At 35.0% G+C, this 21,058-nt stretch overlaps 2 protein-coding genes across 2 annotated transcripts; both read right to left on the reverse strand.

Moving 5' to 3' along the window:
* Positions 1-4,715: 4,715 nt before the first annotated feature.
* Positions 4,716-9,802, reverse strand: LOC131593251 (uncharacterized). Its single transcript, XM_058865596.1, has 12 exons — positions 9,481-9,802; positions 9,317-9,398; positions 7,874-7,949; positions 7,665-7,761; positions 7,444-7,546; positions 7,060-7,193; positions 6,783-6,957; positions 6,409-6,563; positions 6,123-6,332; positions 5,692-6,039; positions 5,482-5,608; positions 4,716-5,088 (listed from the first exon to the last, which is right to left on the reverse strand). Exons 1-12 carry the CDS (start codon positions 9,616-9,618, stop codon positions 4,937-4,939), a joined length of 1,797 nt encoding a protein of 598 aa, XP_058721579.1. The 5' UTR covers positions 9,619-9,802; the 3' UTR covers positions 4,716-4,936.
* Positions 9,803-15,287: 5,485 nt separating this feature from the next.
* LOC131593250 (uncharacterized) lies at positions 15,288-19,582 on the reverse strand. Its single transcript, XM_058865595.1, has 12 exons — positions 19,236-19,582; positions 19,069-19,150; positions 18,465-18,540; positions 18,248-18,344; positions 18,039-18,141; positions 17,653-17,786; positions 17,314-17,488; positions 16,935-17,089; positions 16,649-16,858; positions 16,217-16,564; positions 16,007-16,133; positions 15,288-15,692 (listed from the first exon to the last, which is right to left on the reverse strand). The coding sequence occupies exons 1-12, from the start codon at positions 19,374-19,376 to the stop codon at positions 15,541-15,543; spliced, it is 1,800 nt and encodes a 599-aa protein (XP_058721578.1). The 5' UTR covers positions 19,377-19,582; the 3' UTR covers positions 15,288-15,540.
* Between the last annotated feature and the right edge of the window lie 1,476 nt (positions 19,583-21,058).

Raw genomic sequence — 21,058 nt, forward strand, 5'->3', positions numbered from 1 at the left:
GTTTTCTCAATTAAGTTACACTCTACCTATGTTGCCTGTTTTGTTATAACTAAAGCTCCAAGTTATTCTCAACTACGATCAGTGTTATGCATTTAATCAAGCATACAGATTTTCTTTAAATTGATCAACTACTCTTAATGTTTTTGTGAAATTGTACCAAACTTTTTTAGAACTTTGTTTGGGAAAGGAAAATCTATTAATTGTTTGTTCCTAATCAAGTTATTACAAAGAATGTCCACCTCAAGAGGAATGGACCATTGATGTTTTTCTTTGAAATCACAAACCTTGACATCTAGACCTTTGAGTCAGACATATGGATACCACGGCAAACATCCTTCCAAGAACTGAGTCACCACCATTTCCAATTATGCAGTAGGAAAAATTGTTCACGATCACTTGGAATTCTGATTCACTTGGAATTCTGATTTTATGCTGCTCCAAATAGACGAGAAAGTATGGTTAGATCACCTGGAATTTTGATTTTATCATCTGGAATTTTGATTTTATGCTGCTCGAAATAGATGATTAAATATGGTTAGAAATGCCCTAACCTTTCCTCAATGTTATACTCCTGAGAGAAGTTTCCAAATGCTTTCCTCAATGTTATACTCCTGAGAGAAGTTTCCAAATGCTCCTGAGACTGAAGCATATCCCATTCTAAATTCATGTTAGTGGCCTCATTAAGAAATATTAGTGATACCAAGGTTATTGTCACAACGACATCGGTAATAATTTGAGAAAAATAAATAAATTAAACGTAATCACAAGTGTCGGTGTAGGTGTCCAACACCGACACAGACACAAATAAGTCTTTTTTCAGAGGTGTCGATGCTACATAGCTAAAAACCTTCTTCCAAGCAGTTGTCATTGGTTTCTTATGGTGGATGTCTCCTAACCAAATTAAGTTTTTGATCCATTTCTCCAAAAGATAAGAGGGAAATAAGAAGTATCCTTGCCTCTCTCCTCTCTTACAATTTAAGTATCCAAGCATTTTTCCATGTGTCGTACTTTAGGATCACATTTATCCAAATACAGAATTTGTCATTGAAGTCAAAGGATCTAAGGACTTTGCCTAAGATTAACCACTCTAAGGTATCAAAACCTTTTATGTTTCCACCAAAAGTTTTAGAGGGAAGAAGGTTGGTTGCTTCTAAAGCAAGTGAGATGCAGTCTCTAAGTTTCAATGGGCCTGTATTGCTCAATAGTATCATTTGAGGTTTTGGTAATAAGGATTGAAGTGTTTGCATTAAAATTAGGAAATAACTATCCTTTAGTGTAAAATTCTGTTACTGCATTGGTCACATCTTGATGGATAATGTCCCAATAACTCTGGAAGAAGAGGGCACCAAATCCATCTGAACCAGGAATACTATCTTTATTCAGGTCAAATATTGCACTCTTGATCTCTAAAGAGGAAGGAATCATAGTCAACAAGTGGTTGAGTCTATCATCAATGAGGTTAAGTATTACTTCATCCACAAGCAATTTTCGGCCATCCTGTGAAGCAGGTAGTGTTTCTATCTCCCTAAGTGTGCCAATTTATTATGCCAATCTATCTCTCTAGATTTGGTCTTGAATTTCCAATAGTCTAGACTCAACTTATTTGATAAAGGAGTGCACATTGCAGAAGATGTCCTTGTCCAAATTTTCAAGTTGTTTTTCAAGATCTTGAGCTTGATATTCAGCAAAAACATAGGGAAACTTACAATGTTTATGTTTCAACTAGAAGATATCAGGTCCTTGCAAGAGTCAGAGTGACCATATCCTAAGGTATTTGAACTGTGAGACAAAGGTGTTAATACTAAATTGAAAGAAAATCAGGATGTGATGGTGATTTGAGTTATTCCCCGAGGAGTGTAGAGCAAGATACTTTGTTACAATTGTTGAGCCAAGTCTGATTGTACAAGGCCCTGTCCAACCTTTTTTTGATAAGAGCCTTGCCTTTCCTACCATTGGACCAAGTGTACCAGGAACCTCTAGTTGGAAGGTGGAGCATCTCATTAGAACTAGACTAGTCTTGAAACTCAGCTATAGGTAAGCCTGTAAGAGTGTGATTTCTTCTATATTCATTAGCACCAAGAATTACATTAGTCTCCTAAAAAGCACCAGGGAAAAATCATGTGTTTGTTGAATAATCTAAGTTTGGACCATAGGATCCTTCTTTTTATATTACGAGTTAAGGCATAAACAACTATAATACCAAAGGCGGTGTTAACATCAGGCATGGTGAAGGCCACATTGTTCTCATCATCCTGTAGAACACAAAGGTTGAGGTTAAACTTGCAGATACACTAAATGTCCCTTTTCATTCAAAGCAAACACCTTAAGATCTAATCTCTGCAGCCATCTTAAGGGAAAGGCATCTAAACTCATCTACAGATCTACAATGAGTGTTATATCAGGTTTATCAGTAATAAGGATTCTTCTGAGTGTCAATTTAGACGGGGACTCGACAATTCCCCTTTTATTCCCAAAAAAGGCACTTCATTTCAAATGTTTTGAATGACCAGTATTTTAGTTGGAGGTTTTCTTGCTTGCTTTAGAAGTCACCATCCTAAAACTTAAAGGGAGACTTCTTTTTCTAATGCAGCTATTAGCCTCATCTCATTCTCCTAACTTTTAGCAACGTTGGCCTAAGAGTTATTAGCCTCATCTCATTTCAAAGAATTTTCTGTCTTTATCTATGTTGTTGCTCCTTTTTGTTAGTTTGTTTCTCCCTCCCATTAACTTTCTTACAAATATCAATATAATGTCCTACCATTTTGAAATGAATGCAAAAATCTTGCATGTTCTCATAATCTAGTTCCACAAAGAAAGCAAAGACTTTTCTTTCAACAAGCACATTGTATTGTATCTCAATGTTTGAGCAAAGTCCATATCCACCCATACTTGTGCAATGGCTGCAATAGATTTCATGATACCATTGACCTGACTCTTCTAACATCTTCCGAGGATGAAAAGGAGAACTCATAAGAGATTTTTTCAAGGGAGGTGACTCCCATCAGACCAAATCTTTCCAGATGGGCGATAGCTTGTTTTTCAAGGCAACGAAATTTAGAGGCATTGCATCTTTCCCATGTAAGTTGTGTTTACTGACTTGTACACCGGCAATGCACTCCTCTTTTAGGGTTGAAATCACAATCTTATCCTCTTAACACAAGGTTGAGGGAGTTGTGAGAGTGGTATGTCACAAACATTAGAAAGCTCATATGCGAAAAATTTCTAAGGTTTCGGAGGAGCTTTAAGAGGGATTGGTTGTTTGGAGCTTTCATTGAGGCAAAGCTGTGGGATTGTTACAGCGAACATGATGATCAGGGTGGCGGCCATAAGAGGTTGAAGTAAACTATGTGATGAACAATGCCAACTTTGCTTTCTCAGTAGTTGGAGCTCTCATTTCGCTTTCTCCAAATAGGCTAAAATAAAGAAAATAAGGCTCAAAGTAGGTTAACAAAGAATCGATATGTAAATTAAGTGTTAACTAAGTATATATAGCTTTTTAAAAAATTCTTTGAACAAACTTTGTCTTTGTTGTTAAAAAAAATTAAACAAAATATTAGAGATACTAAAATTAAAAAATTCTATATTTATATTCAATGTTAACTAAGTATATCTCATGAATTATGGCTTAGGAAATCTAGATGGATATCTCTTGGATGTGAAGGCAGAGGTTACAAATTGAGGGAAAGTTGCAATCTATCATCATTAAGTTATCGTCTGTTAGTAATTTGCCATGCATGAGCCTCCAAGCCATCAAATATTTCGAAGGACGAATATCCGTACTCTAAATAGACTTGACCCGATGTTTTTGAGTTGAATATTGAGATTTGAACATGTAAGCATTCTTTAGAGACAAATAACCAGAATCAGTGCTTGACCAAGCGAATATGTCTTCTTTGTTCTCAATAGGGTAGTAACTTGCTCAGCAAGTTGTCTCTGATTGGGGAAAAGAATGTCCACCTCAGGAGGATTGGACCATTGATGATTTTCTATGATATCACAGACCATGGCATCTAGACCATTGAGCCAGGTATCATGGATGCCAAGGGTTTAAGCTAAAGGTTTTTCTATGAAATATACCCTGAGTTTTTATCTGATTGCTGTTAACTGGAAAATGGACATTGATGGCAAGATAGGTTGTTTCCATTGTGTAGTTTACTAGTAATGATGCATCTTCCATATTGGAATATTGTTTGTTCTGATTTTTGAGGATCACCTTCTCATTTGAATGCTATACTTCAAATTCCTCATCTATAGAGCTCATCTGGTTGCATACCTCAAGGAGATTGGTCATGTTACAAGCTTAACCATAAGTTTCGGTTTGAGCTCAAAAATGCATTCATTGGGAGTATTGATTTCAACTTTTACTTTCACCATTAACTTTGATAAATTAAGGATTAATCACAATAACTCAATATAACATAACAAATTTATAAGGGTTAATAGTAGTTTACCTCCTGTAATATGAGCGTGTTTCGGTTTACCCTCCACCGTTGCCAAAGGCAAAAAACCGTTGCCAAAAAGTAGGGAGGGGGAAAAAGCAAAATTCGCTAATATTACAGGGGAGAGTGAACTACTATTAACCCAATTTATAATTGCAACAATTATGCTTAATTTGATCTGTTCATTGCAGAAGATTTACCTACCATATCACACAATTCTAAGAACAAAAAGCTACGAAAACATAATTAAGAGGGTTATATTGCTATTTAAATGCAATATCACTATATCAGTCAATCACAGATTCAGAAAATAACAATTTATTCAAACTCTACTACACAACAACGCATAATCGCGTATCATAGAACAATAACTGTTAGCTATTTGTTCAAACTCAGCTTACATTAGAGCACCATTATAGCCGCTATTTAATAATGCCGATAAATTCCAGCTGCTTGATGTTAAAAACAGGTTTCAAAAGCAGTTCTTAAATATTTGATCAGTGCCTGAATGGCCTCACATTGGTGAAGAGCAGTGAAACACCATACTTATTACAGCAGTCTATAGCATCCTGATCTCTTATACTTCCCCCGGGTTCTGCGATAACACCAATTCCACTTTCACATGCTTCTTCCACTGCATCTTTCCAAACTGTTTATAGATCAAAACACATTCTGATTAACAACTAAAACAAAAATACTAGTTTTCTATAAGTTTTTTCGCAGGGTGGACTAAGGTTTCATGCCCACACCCTCTAATATGTCTGTCCCGATCTGCCCCGTTTTTTTTTGCGGGCGCAAGCATTAACAAGAATTTTAACAACTTTTAGCCTTTAGGGGTGCAAAGCCCGCATGCCCGCACCATCCTCATTTTTCGTGCAGTAGGCCAAGATTTTAGGCCCGCACTATCAACTATGTCCATTCCACCCGCCCCGTTTCTTTGCAGGGCTGACATAAATATGATGGACATGCACGTTTGCCACCACAACCACATCTTTACATCATAGTATAAAAAATGAATTACTGTATTGCCATCAACACTTACCAAATGTGAAGAAAGCATCACTAGCCAAGGCTGCTCCTTTAACATCAGCTCCAGCTTTCCTCATTGCTATTCTTAGACTCTCGACACGGTTTGGTTGGCCGCTTCCCATACCTAGCATACAATTGTCCTGCAAAATATTAACAGAGATATTAGAAGCTTAAACTGGCTCCATTGAGTCATAAAAGAGTTTCATAATGTAGCGGATTGTACCTTAGCTATCACGATAGCATTGCTTTTGACATGCTTCACACACAACCATGCAAATTTTGCATCGCGAAGTTCACCGTCTTGAGGAGTCTTCTCTGAGACTGGGTTGAACTTGATATCGCGTGGAGTTAAGTCATCTGAATCCTGAGCTAACCACCCTCCACCAACTTGTCTGAGTGAAAGCTTTCCGGCTTCGTTCTTTTTCGCTTCGAGAATTCTTAGAGTCTTCGACTTTCCACGAAGGATCTCAAGTCCCTTCTCTGTATAGCTGGGCGCAACCACTATCTCATAGAACATCCTTGTCTCCCCATCGGTCGGGCTTCTAAATTCTCTTATTTCTTTAGCAAGAACCTAAAACATATAAAAACTAGTAGTAAGAAATGCATACCATTTGCAAGATTCCTAATAAACTATAATTGACTTAGGATAATTACCTCATCAACTTCCATATTGAAAGCTACAATCCCGCCGAATGCACTGACAGGATCAGCTTTAACAGCAAGTCTGTAGGCTTCCAAGATATCATCTCGGGATGCTACACCGCAAGGATTAGTATGCTTCACAACTACACATGTGGGATTTCTAAACTCGCACACACAGTTCCAAGCAGCATCAGCATCCAAGTAGTTATTATATGACATCTCCTGCACGAGAATGTTAAATGTTATGCCATTAACTTACACAAATATTTATATAAAGTTATTAGTAGCTGACTCGCACCTTTCCGTGGTGTTGGATGGCTGTAGCAATTCCACCAGCGTTGACCTCGGCAAGTCTTTCGTCAACATAGAATGCAGCTTTTTGATGAGGATTTTCACCATAGCGGAGTGAACTTTTAAGTGAAAGAGGCACGGTCAAACTAGGTGGAAATTTATCTGTCAACGAAATGAGAGTAGACGTCAATCTATATTGCACATTACTATTATTAATAGTTCCTGAGTTATACAGCAATTCATGGGAATCATATCTCGGTTCAATACAAAATTGAACCTAATTGATACGCATTCCTAGTGTTTATCTATTTTAGACATGAATATCACTGAGTCTCGATTGTCGGGTATCATAATTCAACATAAACTAGTAAAGTAGAATACCTCCCACACTTTGCTTCCATAGCCACTCAGATACGGCAGAATCATAGGAAGCAACGTGCTGAAACGCTTTCCATGCAAGCTTTAGCCTGAAATGATCGTCTTGGTTTCCTTTAAGATATTCCAGAAGCGCGGGGTAGTCTTCGGTATCAACAACTACCAAAACATCTTTGTGATTCTGCGCAAATACAAAAGACAGTATACAATGAACAAAAGAGTCCTTTATATTCTAGAGCTCAATGTATTAAGCCAAAAAAATATTTTCAGTCAAACAAACAACCTTTGCAGCAGCTCGAATCATGGCTGGACCACCAATGTCAATGTTTTCGATTCCATCCTCAAATTCAATGCCTCCAGCTGATGTAACTTTATCGTAAAATGGATACAAGTTCACCACCACAACATCAAAAGTACCTGAAATGGAAAAGTTTTATCGTAAAATGGTCATCAAATTCATAACCTATAGCACATTGCACTCACTATAATCAGTGTTATCAATTGGAAACTGAAAAAAATACCAATTTGTTCAAATATGCAATACTATAGAACCACTACGCTATTTGACAATACTTAGCACTAAATGAAGATTTGTACAAATTCTGCTACGCTGCAGTCGCTATTTGTCCACACAGGTTAAAACATAGCTGATAACATAATAACTTACCGATTCCATGTGTACTGAGTGCATCAATATGATGTTTCTGGTCTCTTCGAGCAAGGATGCCTCCATGTATGTTAGGGTGCAGAGTTTTGACACGGCCATCGAGCTGTGTAGAAAAGCCATTGCATTCATTGTAAGTAATTCTACTAAAATTTTACATGAGCCAAATCTAAACGAGATTTCAACATCAAAATGAAACTGAATCATGTTACAAGTACACTCACCATTTCAGGGAAATGAGTAAGCTGCTCAACTTTAGTAACAGCTACTCCAGCACTCTCCAATGCAGAAGCCGTTCCTCCAGTTGAAACAATAGTGAACCTAACATTCACATACATGATAATCATTGTAATGAAAAAACAAAAACGCGCCAAAATAATAATATTCTAAAATGTAAAAAGTAAACAATAACTTCATTATTCATAACAACTACCCTAATTCCTGGAGTCCATTTCCAACCAATGCAAGATCCTTCTTGTCTGACAATGATATCAAAGCTTGTTTGCTTCCTGTTACACAACAACAAAACAACAATAAATCCTTAAATATATAAAATAGAAAACATCATTAAAGCGTAAATAAACACAATATTGTCTAAAATCATAATCAGATACAACAAAAACAACTAAGCCTTATCCCACTAAGTGGAGTCGGCTACTTGGATCAACTTTCACCATAATATTCTATCAAAGGACTATGCTTCTATCCAAATCATTAATCTCCATATCTTTCTTAATAACTTCTCAAATAGTCTTTTTAGGTCTTACCCTTCCTCTAGTCCTCTGATTGTTAGTCTTCTTTCCATCTGGTCTACCCTCCTTACTGCATAATCTATGGGCTTTCTCTATAGATGTCCAAACTCCAAACCAATAATCAGATAAATGAACTAAATGCTAAATGATCTATTAATATATAAGACCATAATTTAGTAAAATTGCCCCTTTTTATTAAAATTTTGATTTTTTAAAAAAAAATAATAATTTTAGGGTAAAAAAGCAATATAAACTAAACACCATAGTTTTAAAAACCGGACCGGACCGGCCAGATAACCGGTCTGGTTCAATAGTCGGATCGGGTATGGCATCAAATCGGTGGGAACCGGTGAAAACCGGAAAACCGGGAAAACCAGAAAACCGACGGTTTAATTGTTTTTCTTTTCTTTTTCTTTTTTTTAATTTTTTTTAAACTTTTTTTTTAACATTTTTTTTAATATATTTAGTAGTGTATTACTTAAATAGCATTCTCACATAGTTTTTTTCGTTAGTGACAAATTAAAAACTTTATTCTCTTTGCTAAAAAAAAAACTTTATTGTCTATTTGTTATCTTTGCTAATAAATTTTCTTAAATAGCATAAACATATTAAATTTTATTTGATTTTCTTTTTAGGAGATCCTATTTTGAATTAAATTTGGTACACATTAGAGTTATTTTGTTATAAACTATTCAATTAGATTATATTGTAATTAGACTTTGTTTAGATTATGTTGTAATTAGACTTTGTTTGCAATTAGACTTTGTAATTTTACTATTTTGTTATGTGTGATACCTTTGTTTAAAATTTGAATAAATTTGAATTTAAGTTATGAAATTGTGAATTTATGATATTATATTTTTAAAAAATTTAAAAGCTAGTTATATTTTTTTTAGAGACTGAATCACCCGGTTCGGCCGATTTTATACCTATATAATGACAGGTCTATTCAACTGAGTTATCCGGTTTAATCCGGTTTGCTCGTGCGGTTCGACCAGTGACCCAGTGGTTCGACCGATAAACCAGTGACCCAGTACCCTCACCGGTTCGATGACCGGTTTGCTAAACACATAAATAACATACTAGAATTTAAAACATGCATGACTTCAAAAGCATTTATGCACCTGTTTTTGAAGCAGATATTGCATCAGTTTCAGCAATGGCTTTGATGTGAATGCACCTGAATCGTTGTGAAGATGAAGAAAGCTAAACACACCCATTTGAAAATCAATACCACTGAACAAGATTAAAGTAAAAAGTAGTAAAAGGAAAGAAGAAGAAAATTTACCGAAGTTGTGGGAAGAAGGTGGGAAGAAAAGTGATGTATAGAAGTGAGAGAGGAAGAATGAGGGTAAGGGGTTGCGCAGAGGAGACGAGTGGAAGCGACGGTGGCGGAGGTGGCGTTGGAAACACGGAAACCAAACATTCTTTTGAGGTTTATGCGTGTGAGTGTTTGATTCCTACAGTTTAAACACAGTAGTGTTGTTTTGTTCAAAAACCGGAAAAGCGGGCGAACCAAGAACCGGGTTTGGTTTCAAACCGGTCTGGGTGAATTAGATGAACCGTGAACAGGGTTAAGGTCCGGACCGGTCTGGTGAAGAGAATGGTTTTTTTAATTCAGTTTCAATTTATTTCATTCATTTAGATTAGGGTTTGAGAGACAGAAAAAATGAATGAGATTTTCTTATGAGAGATTAAGGAATTAAGGATCGATTTGATCAGTGGAAGTTCCGGTCACAATCCAACAATTTTTATTAGAGAGATAGAGAGGAATGTATGTTCCGACAAGAGATATAATTCAATAATTTCTTAGGCGAATGAGAGAGAAGAAAATGTATGTTCCGACAAGAGATACAATCCAATAATCTTACATGATTTAATAGATTTTTTTAACTTTGAAAAAGTTTGTTAGAATTTAAAATATTATAATTTTGATTGATTTATATAAGAAATTGTATTTTAATAGATTTTGATGGTTTTTTTAATTAGTTTGGAATTTAAAAAGTCTTTTCTTGCATCAATCAATTCTTGTTTCTTTTATGTTTTTATATTTATCTTTTAATTTTACTAATTTCTTCAAAAGTTTTACGTGTTTATATATTTATTATTTATTTTGCTTTCTTATCCACTTTAGTTGTTTTTTTATATGTTTATATTTGCTTAGTTTAATTTTTTCTTTTAATTTTATGTTTGGAATGATAGAATATGATGAAATGAGAAAGGAAAAATAATTACCAATTGGTTTATGAACAGAAAGGAAAAAAATATGTAGTTGTATATAGTGAATGATTGTTGTATATAGTGAATGATTTTCTCTTATTTTTAGAATCTTTAAATTCTAAAAAAGACAGTATTATTTGTATTTGTAGTTTGACCACCTTAATGATTTATGATTAATTACATGTTTTGTACGTATGATTAGATGTAGTATATTGAAGTTAAATTGTTCTGAATTCATTTTTTGGATTCACAATAACATATAAGGAGATGAAATAGATAATTAAAACTCCTTTCCTTTCATTTTGAAAATCAGATTAAGCGAGCAAGAATTCCCTTCCTTTTATTCAATAACAACAACAAGCTTCTCCAGTCGACGAACTGAGAGTTCCTAAAGAACTAATTGTTGATTTAAAATATCTAAAGAAAAATGATTTTGAAATAGAATGATTCAATGGTTAATGGCTTAAGCACTTGGATCATATTCCTAAAGAGTGTGTAATCTTCTGATTATGGTCTCTTAAACAAGTTGGAGGGTTTGTACTTTGAAGATTCTTTCAGATTTTGAACAAATTTGAACTTGTTCTTCATCTTCTTCACCATTCTTCAAGTGTTCATGGAGCCTTCTTCACAAAATCATATTTCATAGTTCAAGCCATCGATTTTTATGCTATTGATCTCTTTGGAAAACCCTTGCTACATACTTCAAGTCCCTTGTTAAAAGTTTCCTCGAACTCTTTTGGGATCATGGATAAAAATGGCCATAAAAGTTTCGCTTAGATTTTTCTTAACTTTATGGTCATTTTTCTCCATGGTTGACCTATACAATTGACTTTTCCAAATGAACTGCAGTTCTGTGATTTCCATATGAATCAAGGTCTCCTCTTCAAATGAATGATGTGAATGGATTATAATGTTGATTCAGATGCCCTTGAATCACGGTTTGAGTCTTGGAGCCATGTCTTGATTAAAAGTCAACCCTCTAGTAGAATTAGGTCAAAACCCTAATTTGGGCCTCTGGTGAGCTTGAAAGTTGTCAATCTTGAATTGAGCCATCTTTGGCCCTTGATATTGATTAGAGAACCCTTTGAATTATAAAAGAATGTTGAAATTCTTTGTGGGTCTCAAAACCCTAATTTGCCCAGTCTCTTCTTTGATTAGTCTCCTGCCTTGGGACACAAGCAACAAACAACAATTTACTCCCTCCGTCCCACAATGAGTGACCCAACACACCATTTCACATAAATTAAGAAAATGGTATAAAAGTAAGAGAGAGAATGTCGTTTTTACTATAGTACCCTTATCATGTATTGAGAATGGTGAAACTTTTAATAATCAGAGGGTAAAATTGGAAAGAGTGCATTGGAAATTGAAATGGGTCATTTATTTTGGGACACCATTTTATTCCAAATGGGTCACTCATTGTGGGACGGAGGGAGTATTGTATTTTTTGGTTAGCAAATGATGATTATGATAATGATGATGATCCTAATATTTGAAATATGGTGGGATCTTAATGGTCAGAAATTGGGGTGCAACATCGGTATGTAATTCGTCGAACCTAGGTAATCCGAAGTTTCGTTGGCCACTTTCATTTAGCTAATTAAAATGATTCTACTTATTATTCTAATTATTCTAAAATACGCCAAAATTCATCGATACGCATAAGCCTCGCGCAGACCACCACGACATCAGATGAATCACCAAGACATCACATAAGTCATCATAATTTCAAACATCACAGATCATCAAAAACCATAATAAGGACTCGACATATCATCACATTTTCAATACTTCACAATGACTCATAGATTCACGCTAAAATAATTAAATAAATAATTAGTCTAGAATTTGGGGTGTTACAATACCTACTCTTTTGAATTGAAGTATTCTAGTTGGAGGTTTTCTTGCTTGCTTTAGAAGTCACCATCCTGAAACTTAAGTTAAGGGGGAGTCTTCTTTTTCTAATGCAGCTATTAGCCTTAGCTTAATCTCCCGACTTTTGATGATCAGTCTACCATCCATAAATTGCACATATTTTATGTTCTCATATAAGCCTTTCCTTTCAAAAAGTACTTTGTATCTCAATGTTTGAGCAAAGTCCATATTCACCAAGACTCTGGTTAGATCCCAATTATCATAATTGTTCGACAAACCTTAATTATTGATTTTAACTATTACTTTCATCTTTAACTATGATTAATAAAGGATTAATCTCAATAACTCAATATAAAATAACAAATTTATAATTGCAACAATGATGCCTAATTTGATCATCTCATTGCAGAAGATTACCTACCATATCATACAATTCTCATAACAAAAAGCTACCAAAACATAATTAAGAAGCATTATATAATTTTGGGTTAATACCACTTTACCCTCTGTCATATAGGCGTGTTTTGCTTTACCCCCCAAAAAAACTTATTGGACAAACCTTGCCAAATAAATATTCCATCAAATTTGACCCTGGATCAAAATTCCAACAGAATCTGCATACGTGGCATGCGCGTGGTATTTTTTAATTTTTTATTTATTTCTAATTTCCACGTGGAATTTCGTTTTTTTTCCAATTTTTTTTATTATTATTTTTTCCAAATTTTTTTAAAAAAAAAATAATTATTTTTTTTACAATGATTTTTATTATATATAAATCCGCAGGTATTGTCAAATCCGTAGGTAAATTAGCAGGTACTTTTAAATCCGCAGGTATTTTTAAATCCGCAGGTATTGTCAAATTCGCAGGTAAATCCGCAGGTATTTTTAAAGGTAAATCCGCAGATTTTTAAAGGTAAATCCGCAGGTATTGTCAAATTCGCAGGTAAATCCGCTGGAATTTTTAAAGGTAAATCCGCAGGTATTGTCAAATTCGCAGGTAAATCCGCAAGTATTTTTAAAGGTAAATCCGCAGGTATTTTTAAATTCGTAGGTGAATCCGCAGGTATTGTCAAATCCGCAGGTAAATCTGCAGATATTTTTAAATCTGTAGGTAAATCCGCAAGTATTGTCAAATTCGCAGGTAAATCTGCAGATATTTATAAAGGTAAATCCGCTGGTGTTGTCAAATTCGCAGGTATTGTCAAATATTTTTTTAAAAACGTAAAAAAAATATTTAAACAAAAAAATTTAAAAAAATTTAAAAAATTTTGAAAAAATAAAATAAAGGCTTAAATGCAATTTTGGTCCCCCTATTTAGCTATTTTTTATTTATTTTGATCCCTCCACTTTCAAAACCACCATTTTAGTCCCTATTTTAAGTTTGTTGTTTGAAATTAGTCTCCCAGTCAATTTGTTACACAATTTTAATGACGTGGCGTGATTCTTGCTTATGTGTCAATGCCAGGTCATTTGAATATTAATTAAAATCAATTTTTTATTTCATATTTATTTTAATGTTTTCATAAATTATATACTAATAATTTTAATTCACATTTTTTTATGTAAAATATTTTTCCAGAAAACCCTAAACATCCATCTAAAATAAAGCCTTCAGTGCCTCCTTCTCATTAGGTTTTCTTACGGGAGCTTTCTTCTACAAAATCTCTTCTACAACCCAGCTGTAATGTCACTAGCCTTCTTCACCAATCCGTCAAACCCAGCGCCTTCTTCACCAATTCGTATTACCCCCAAAATGTCTGAAACAAATTTTTCAAATAAAGGTCTCTTTATGCTCCAAATAAGACCAAATTAGTGAACAACAGTTAGAAAAAACAGAAAAATATATGAATACGGATATCGATGGTTGAAGGTGGGGGATCTGCGATGGGCGTCGGATATGTTCATCGGAGGCGGATTTGATGGTGGTTGGGTCCGTCGGCGATTCCAGGGGGTTGAAGACTCCAGTCAGAGCCGAACACGTGGTGGTCGGGAGGTATCCGTGCGGTGATTCGTGTTCCAGGGGGTTGAGGACTCCGGTCAGAGCCGACATCTTTTTAGAACTTCCTTCATTTTTTGTTTCACTGTTTGTTTTGATCTGGTTCTTCTTGGATATGGTTGCTGATTTTTTATGATGGTGAGGACCATGGTTTTGATTCAAAGTTACTGCTGTTAAGTTATGATAACTCCCTTTGCAATTCCTTTGTAAATGTCTCTATTTCCTGCGAGGCAAAAAAAAAACAATGTTCACATGGTTGGTTCTTCTGATGTCTCAACATAAACAAATCTGTTGATTACACAGGTGCATATGTTGGAAGGGGATACAATGATGATTATAAGCACGATTAAAAGAAAAATTACAAGGACTTCTTATAATATAAGCTTGTGTCAATTTATGAGAAACACATATTTTTTTAGTAAAAGAGAATGTTTTAAATTTTGATGTTTATAAATTAAAATTTTCAAAAATAATTTTATTAAATAAAATATTAATTGTCCAATATTAAAATTATTACTATATAATTTATAAAAACATTAAAATAAATATGAATAAAAAAATTATTTTAATTAATATTTAAATACCTGGTATTAACATATAAGCAAGAATTACGCCACGTCACTAAAACTGTGCACCGAATTGACTGGGGGACTAATTTCAAGCAACAAACTTAAAATAGGGATTAAAATGGTGGTTTTGAAAGTAGGGGATCAAAATCAAAAAAATAGCTAAATAGGGGGTCCAAAGTTGCATTTAAGCCAAAAATAAAAAAAAAGTTTAAAAAAAATAAATTTCCACGTGGCAGTGCTGACTATGCCACATCGCTTATGTGTTGTACAGTCAACACTGCCAAAAATGCCACGTAGGCAAGATTCTAAGAATCTTGGCCAAAAAATTTGATCAGGGTTCTTATTGATGGAATCTTTATTTGGGAAGGTTTGTCCAATAAATTTTTTTTAGGGGTAAAGCAAAACACGCGTTACGCGTACATGGGCAGGGTAAAGTGGTATTAACCCTATAATTTATATTGTTATTTAAATGCAATATAGTCAATCACAGGTCGAGAAAATAACGATTTATTCAAACTCTTCTACTACACAACACCGCGTAATCGCGTATCATAGAACAATAACTATTAGATATTTGATCAAATTCCACTACGTCAGAGCACCATTATAGCCGCAAGTTAATAATGCCGATAAATTCCAGCTACTTGATGTCAAAAACATGTTTCAAAAGCAGTCCTTGAATATTTTATCAGTGCCTGAAGTGCCTCACATTGGTGAAGAGCAGTGAAACACCATACTTATTACAGCAGTCTATAGCATCCTGATCTCTTATACTTCCCCCGGGTTCGGCAATAACACCAATTCCACTTTCACATGCTTCTTCTACAGCATCTTTCCAAGCTGTTTATAAATCAATACACATTCAGGTTAACAACTAAAACAAAAGAAAAACTAGTTTTCTACAAGTTTTTTCGCGGTGCAGACAAAAGTTTTAAGCTTGCACCCCTAATATGTCTACTTCGCCCCGTACCGTTTTTTTTTGCGGGCGCAGGCATTAACAAGAATTTTAACAACTTTTAGCCTTTAGGGGCGCAAGGTTGTAGGCCTGCACCCTCAAGTCAACTATGTCCGCCCTACCCCGTTTGCCACCCGTACAACCACATCATTACATCATAGCATAAAAAATGAATTACTGTATTGCCATTAACACGTACCGAATGGGAAGAATGCGTCACTAGCCAAGGTTGCTCCTTTAACATCAGCTCCAGCTTTCCTCATTGCTATTCTTAAACTCTCGACACGGTTCGGTTGACCGCTTCCCATACCTAGCATACAATTGTCCTGCAAAATATTAACAGAGATATTAGAAGCTTAAACTGGCTCCATTGAGTCATAAAAGAGTTTCATAATGTAGTAGGTTGTACCTTAGCTATCACAATAGCATTGCTTTTGACATGCTTCACACACAACCATGCAAATTCTGCATCGCGAAGTTCACCGTCCTGAGGAGTCTTCTCTGAGACTGGGTTGAATTTGATATCGCGTGGAGTTAAGTCATCTGAATCTTGAGCTAACCACCCTCCACCAACTTGTCTGAGTGAAAGCTTTCCTGCTTCGTTCTTTTTCGCTTCGAGAATCCTTAGAGTCTTCGACTTTCCACGAAGGATCTCAAGTCCCTTCTCTGTATAGCTCGGTGCAACCACGATTTCGTAGAACATCCTTGTCTCCCCATCGGTCGGGCTTCTAAATTCTCTTATTTCTTTAGCAAGAACCTAAAACATATAAAAACTGAGTATTAAGAAATATATATCATATGCAAGATTCCTAATAGACTATAATTGACTCAGGATAATTACCTCATCAACTTCCACATTGAAAGCTACAATTCCACCGAAAGCACTGACAGGATCAGCCCTAACAGCAAGTCTGTAGGCTTCCAAAATATCATCTCGTGATGCTACACCGCAAGGATTCGTGTGCTTCACAACTACGCATGTGGGGTTTCTGAACTCGCACACACAGTTCCAAGCAGCATCAGCATCCAAGTAGTTATTATATGACATCTCCTGCACGAGAATGTTAAATGTTATCGCATTAACTTACACAAATATTTATATAAAGTTATGAGTAGCAAACTCGCACCTTTCCATGGTGTTGGATGGCAGTAGCAATTCCACCAGCGTTGACCTCGGCAAGTCTTTTGTCAACATAGAATGCAGCTTTTTGATGAGGATTTTCACCATAACGGAGAGAACTTTTGAGTGAAAGAGGCACGGTCAAACTAGGAGGAAATTTATCTGTCAACAAAATGAGAGTAGACGTCAATCTATACTTCACATTACTATTATTTATAGTTCCTGAGTTATACAGCAATTCATGGGAATCGTATCTCGGTTCAATACAAAATTGAACCTAATTGATACACATTCCTAGTGTTTATCTATTTTAGACATGAATATCACTGAGTCTCGATTGCCACGGCGCGTATCATAATTCAAAATAAACTAGTGAAGTAGAGTACCTCCCACACTTTGCTTCCATAGCCACTCAGATACGGCAGAATCATAGGAAGCAACGTGCTGAAACGCTTTCCATGCAAGCTTAAGCCTGAAATGATCGTCTTGGTTTCCTTTAAGATATTCCAGAAGCGCGGGGTAGTCTTCCGTATCAACAACTACCAAAACATCTTTGTGATTCTGTGCAAATACAAAAGACAGTATACAATGATCAAGGGTCCTTTATGTTCTAGAGTTCAATGTATTAAGCTAACAAAATATTTTTTTAACCATTTTATACAACTTTTTAATGACAACATCATTTCATATTATAAAAAGATGAAATTTTCAGTCAAACAAACAACCTTTGCAGCAGCTCGAATCATGGCTGGACCGCCAATGTCAATGTTTTCGATTCCATCCTCAAATTCAATGCCTCCAGCTGATGTAACTTTATCGTAAAATGGGTACAAGTTCACCACCACAACATCAAAAGTACCTGAAATGGAAAACTTTTAGCAAAGCAATGGAACATCTAAATCTCACAAACCGAGAGAACCATACATCAAATTCATAACCTACAATCAGTGTTTTCAATTGGAAACCGGAAAAAAATACCAATTTGTTCAAATATGCAATACTACAGAACCACTATGCTATTCGACAACACTTTGCACTAAATGAGGATTTGTTCAAATTCTGCTACGCAGCTTAAAAAGAGCTGATAACATAACATAACATAATAACCTACCGATTCCGTGTGTATTGAGAGCATCAATATGATGTTTTTGGTCCCTTCGAGCAAGGATGCCTCCATGTATGTTAGGGTGCAGAGTTTTGACACGGCCATCGAGCTGTGTAGAAAAGCCATTGCATTCATTGTTAGTAATTCTGCTAACAATTATACAAGCCAAATTTAAACGAGTCTTCAAAGCCGAATCAAGTTACAAGTACACTCACCATTTCAGGGAAATGAGTAAGCTGCTCAACTTTAGTAACAGCCACTCCAGCACTCTCCAATGCAGATGCCGTTCCTCCAGTCGAAACAATAGTGAACCTAATATTCAAATACATGATAATCATTGTAATGAAAATAACATGAACATGAAAAAATAATAATATTCTACCATTTAAAAAATGAACAAAAAATCCATTATTTATAATAATTAATAACTACCCTAATTCCTGGAGTCCATTTCCAACCAATGCAAGATCCTTCTTGTCCGACAATGATATCAAAGCTTGTTTGCTTCCTGTTTCACAACAACAAAACAACAATAAATCCTTAAATTTATAAAATACTACTAGAAAACATCATTAAAGGGAGAATAAACACAGTATTGTCTAAAATCATGTAGAATAATCAGATACAACAAAAATAACTAAGTTGTATCCCACTAAGTGGGGTCGGCTACATGAATCAACTTTCGCCATAATGTTCTATCAAGGATCATGCTTCTTTCCAAATCATTAATCTCGATATCTTTTTTAATAACTTCTTTGATAATCTTTCTAGGTGTTCCCCTTCCTCTAATTGTTCGTCCTCTCTCTGTCTGCTCTACCCTCCTTACTACAGAATCTACAGGTCTCCTCTCTAGATGCTCAAACCATAAGTCTATGTAGAATAATCAGTTAAATGACCATAATTTAGTAAAAATTGCCCCTTTTAATTAAAAATTTGATTTTTTTTTCTATAAATCTAATTCTAGGTTAAAAAGCAATATAAACTAAATAATATACTAGAATTTAAAACATGCATGACTTCAAAAGCAATTATGCACCTGTTTTTGAAGCAGATACTGCATCAGTTTCAGCCATGGCTTTGATGGAAATGCACCTGAGTCGTTGTGAAGATGAAGAAACCTGAACAAACCCATTTGAAAATCAAAACCACTGAACAAAAATAAAGTAAAAAAGTAGTAAAAGGAAAGAAGAAGAAAAAAAGTACCGAAGTTGTGGGAAGAAGATGGGAAGAAAAGTGATGGACAGAAGCGAGAGAGGAAGAATGAGGGTAAGGGGTTGCGCAGAGAAGACGAGTGGAAGCGGCGGCGGTGGCGGAGGTGGCGGCGGAAACACATAAACCAAACATTCTTTTGAGGTTTATGCGTGTGAGTGTTTGATTCCTACAGTTTAAACACAGTAGTGTTTTTGTTCAAAAACCGGAAGAGCGGGCGAACCAAGAACCGGTTTGGTTTCGAACCGGTCTGGGTGAATCAGATGAACCGTGAACCGGGTTACGGTCCGGTGAAGAGAACGGTTTATTTAATTCAGTTTCAATTTATTTAATTCATTTAGATTAGGGTTTGAGAGACAGAAAAAATGAATGAAAATGAATGAGATTTTCTTATGAGAGATGAAGGAATGAAGGATCGATTTGATTCGTGGAAGTTCCAGCGAGAAATACAATCTAATAATTTTTTTAGAGAGAGAGGAATGTATGTTCCTGCCAGAGATACAATTCAACAATCTTACATTATTTTAATAGATTTTTGTAACTTTGTAAAAGTTTGTTGGTATTTAAAAATATTTTAATTTTGATTTACTTATTTAAGAAATTTAATTTTAATAGATTTTGATGGGTTTTTTTTAATTACTAGTTTTTAACTTGAAAAATATATCATCGCATCATCTAATATCTCTAACTGATAAAAAATTAATAAAAGAAGAGCGTAAAGATAGTGCACTATCAGTGTAAAATATTGTACACGGTCAGTGTATCATAATAAGAAATATTTTATATGTGATTTACAAAAAAAGTTAAACATTTATAAAAATTAACGGTTATGATTGTATTGATAGTGTAAAACTGTTTTATACTGTCGGTGCATTTCCATTAAATTCATAAAGAATAAAAGGCATATTTAAACACCCAGTACTTTCTCTTCACATTATAAAACCTTCTTTTCTTTCTTCTTCATTTTAGGGGTGTTTAAGGGCCGATTTGACTCGGTTTTGAGAATCTGAGACCCAAACAAATGAAAAAAATGGACTAGTTTGAATTGATTTTAATATTTTTTCTCTATAAAGCTCAAACCAAACTGATCTGAAAAACAGCGGATTGATTTGGATTTGATTGATTGGGTATATTAAAAATAAATATACAAAAATATTTTTAAAAAATCATTTATTTACACACAAGAAAAGTAAGTGTTGAACACATGACACACATATTTTTAAATAAGATATGACTACTACAGTCATATAGGGGCGGCAAACAGACATGCCCGCCCCGTTTAGGTCCTCCCCACAAAAGGATGCAAAAAATGAGGCGGGACGGACATAGTTAAGGGTGCGAGCCTAAAACCTTGACCCGCACTGCAAAAAGTGAGTGTGGGGCATTCCCGCGGAGCTTTGCACCTTTTAAACATAAAAAAGTAAAATTTTATGTAAATGTTTATGCCTGCAAAAGCCCGCAAAAAATGGGACAGAGCGGATATATTAGAGTTTGTGAGCCTAAAATTTTGGTCCGCCACGCAGAAAAGTTCGGACAAAACGGACATGTCCAAGGGTCGGGCCCGTTTTGTCACCCCTAATCGTATACCATAATCATATAACTGTTGTATTATACTTAAATATTCAATAACATAAAACAATTTTACTACATGTTGATACTCCATTCAATAGCATAAAGTTAAAGGTTTGTGACTTTAAAATGTCACTTTAAATTCTTACATCACCCATCATAGCTTTGATACAAGCTAAAAACAATTTAGTAGATAAGTCAACTTAAAATATGACCATATAATAAGCAAGAGCAAAATGCATACAAAA

This window comes from Vicia villosa, linkage group LG3 (genome assembly GCF_029867415.1).
Source record: "Vicia villosa cultivar HV-30 ecotype Madison, WI linkage group LG3, Vvil1.0, whole genome shotgun sequence".
In the NCBI taxonomy this organism is placed as follows: domain Eukaryota; kingdom Viridiplantae; phylum Streptophyta; class Magnoliopsida; order Fabales; family Fabaceae; genus Vicia; species Vicia villosa.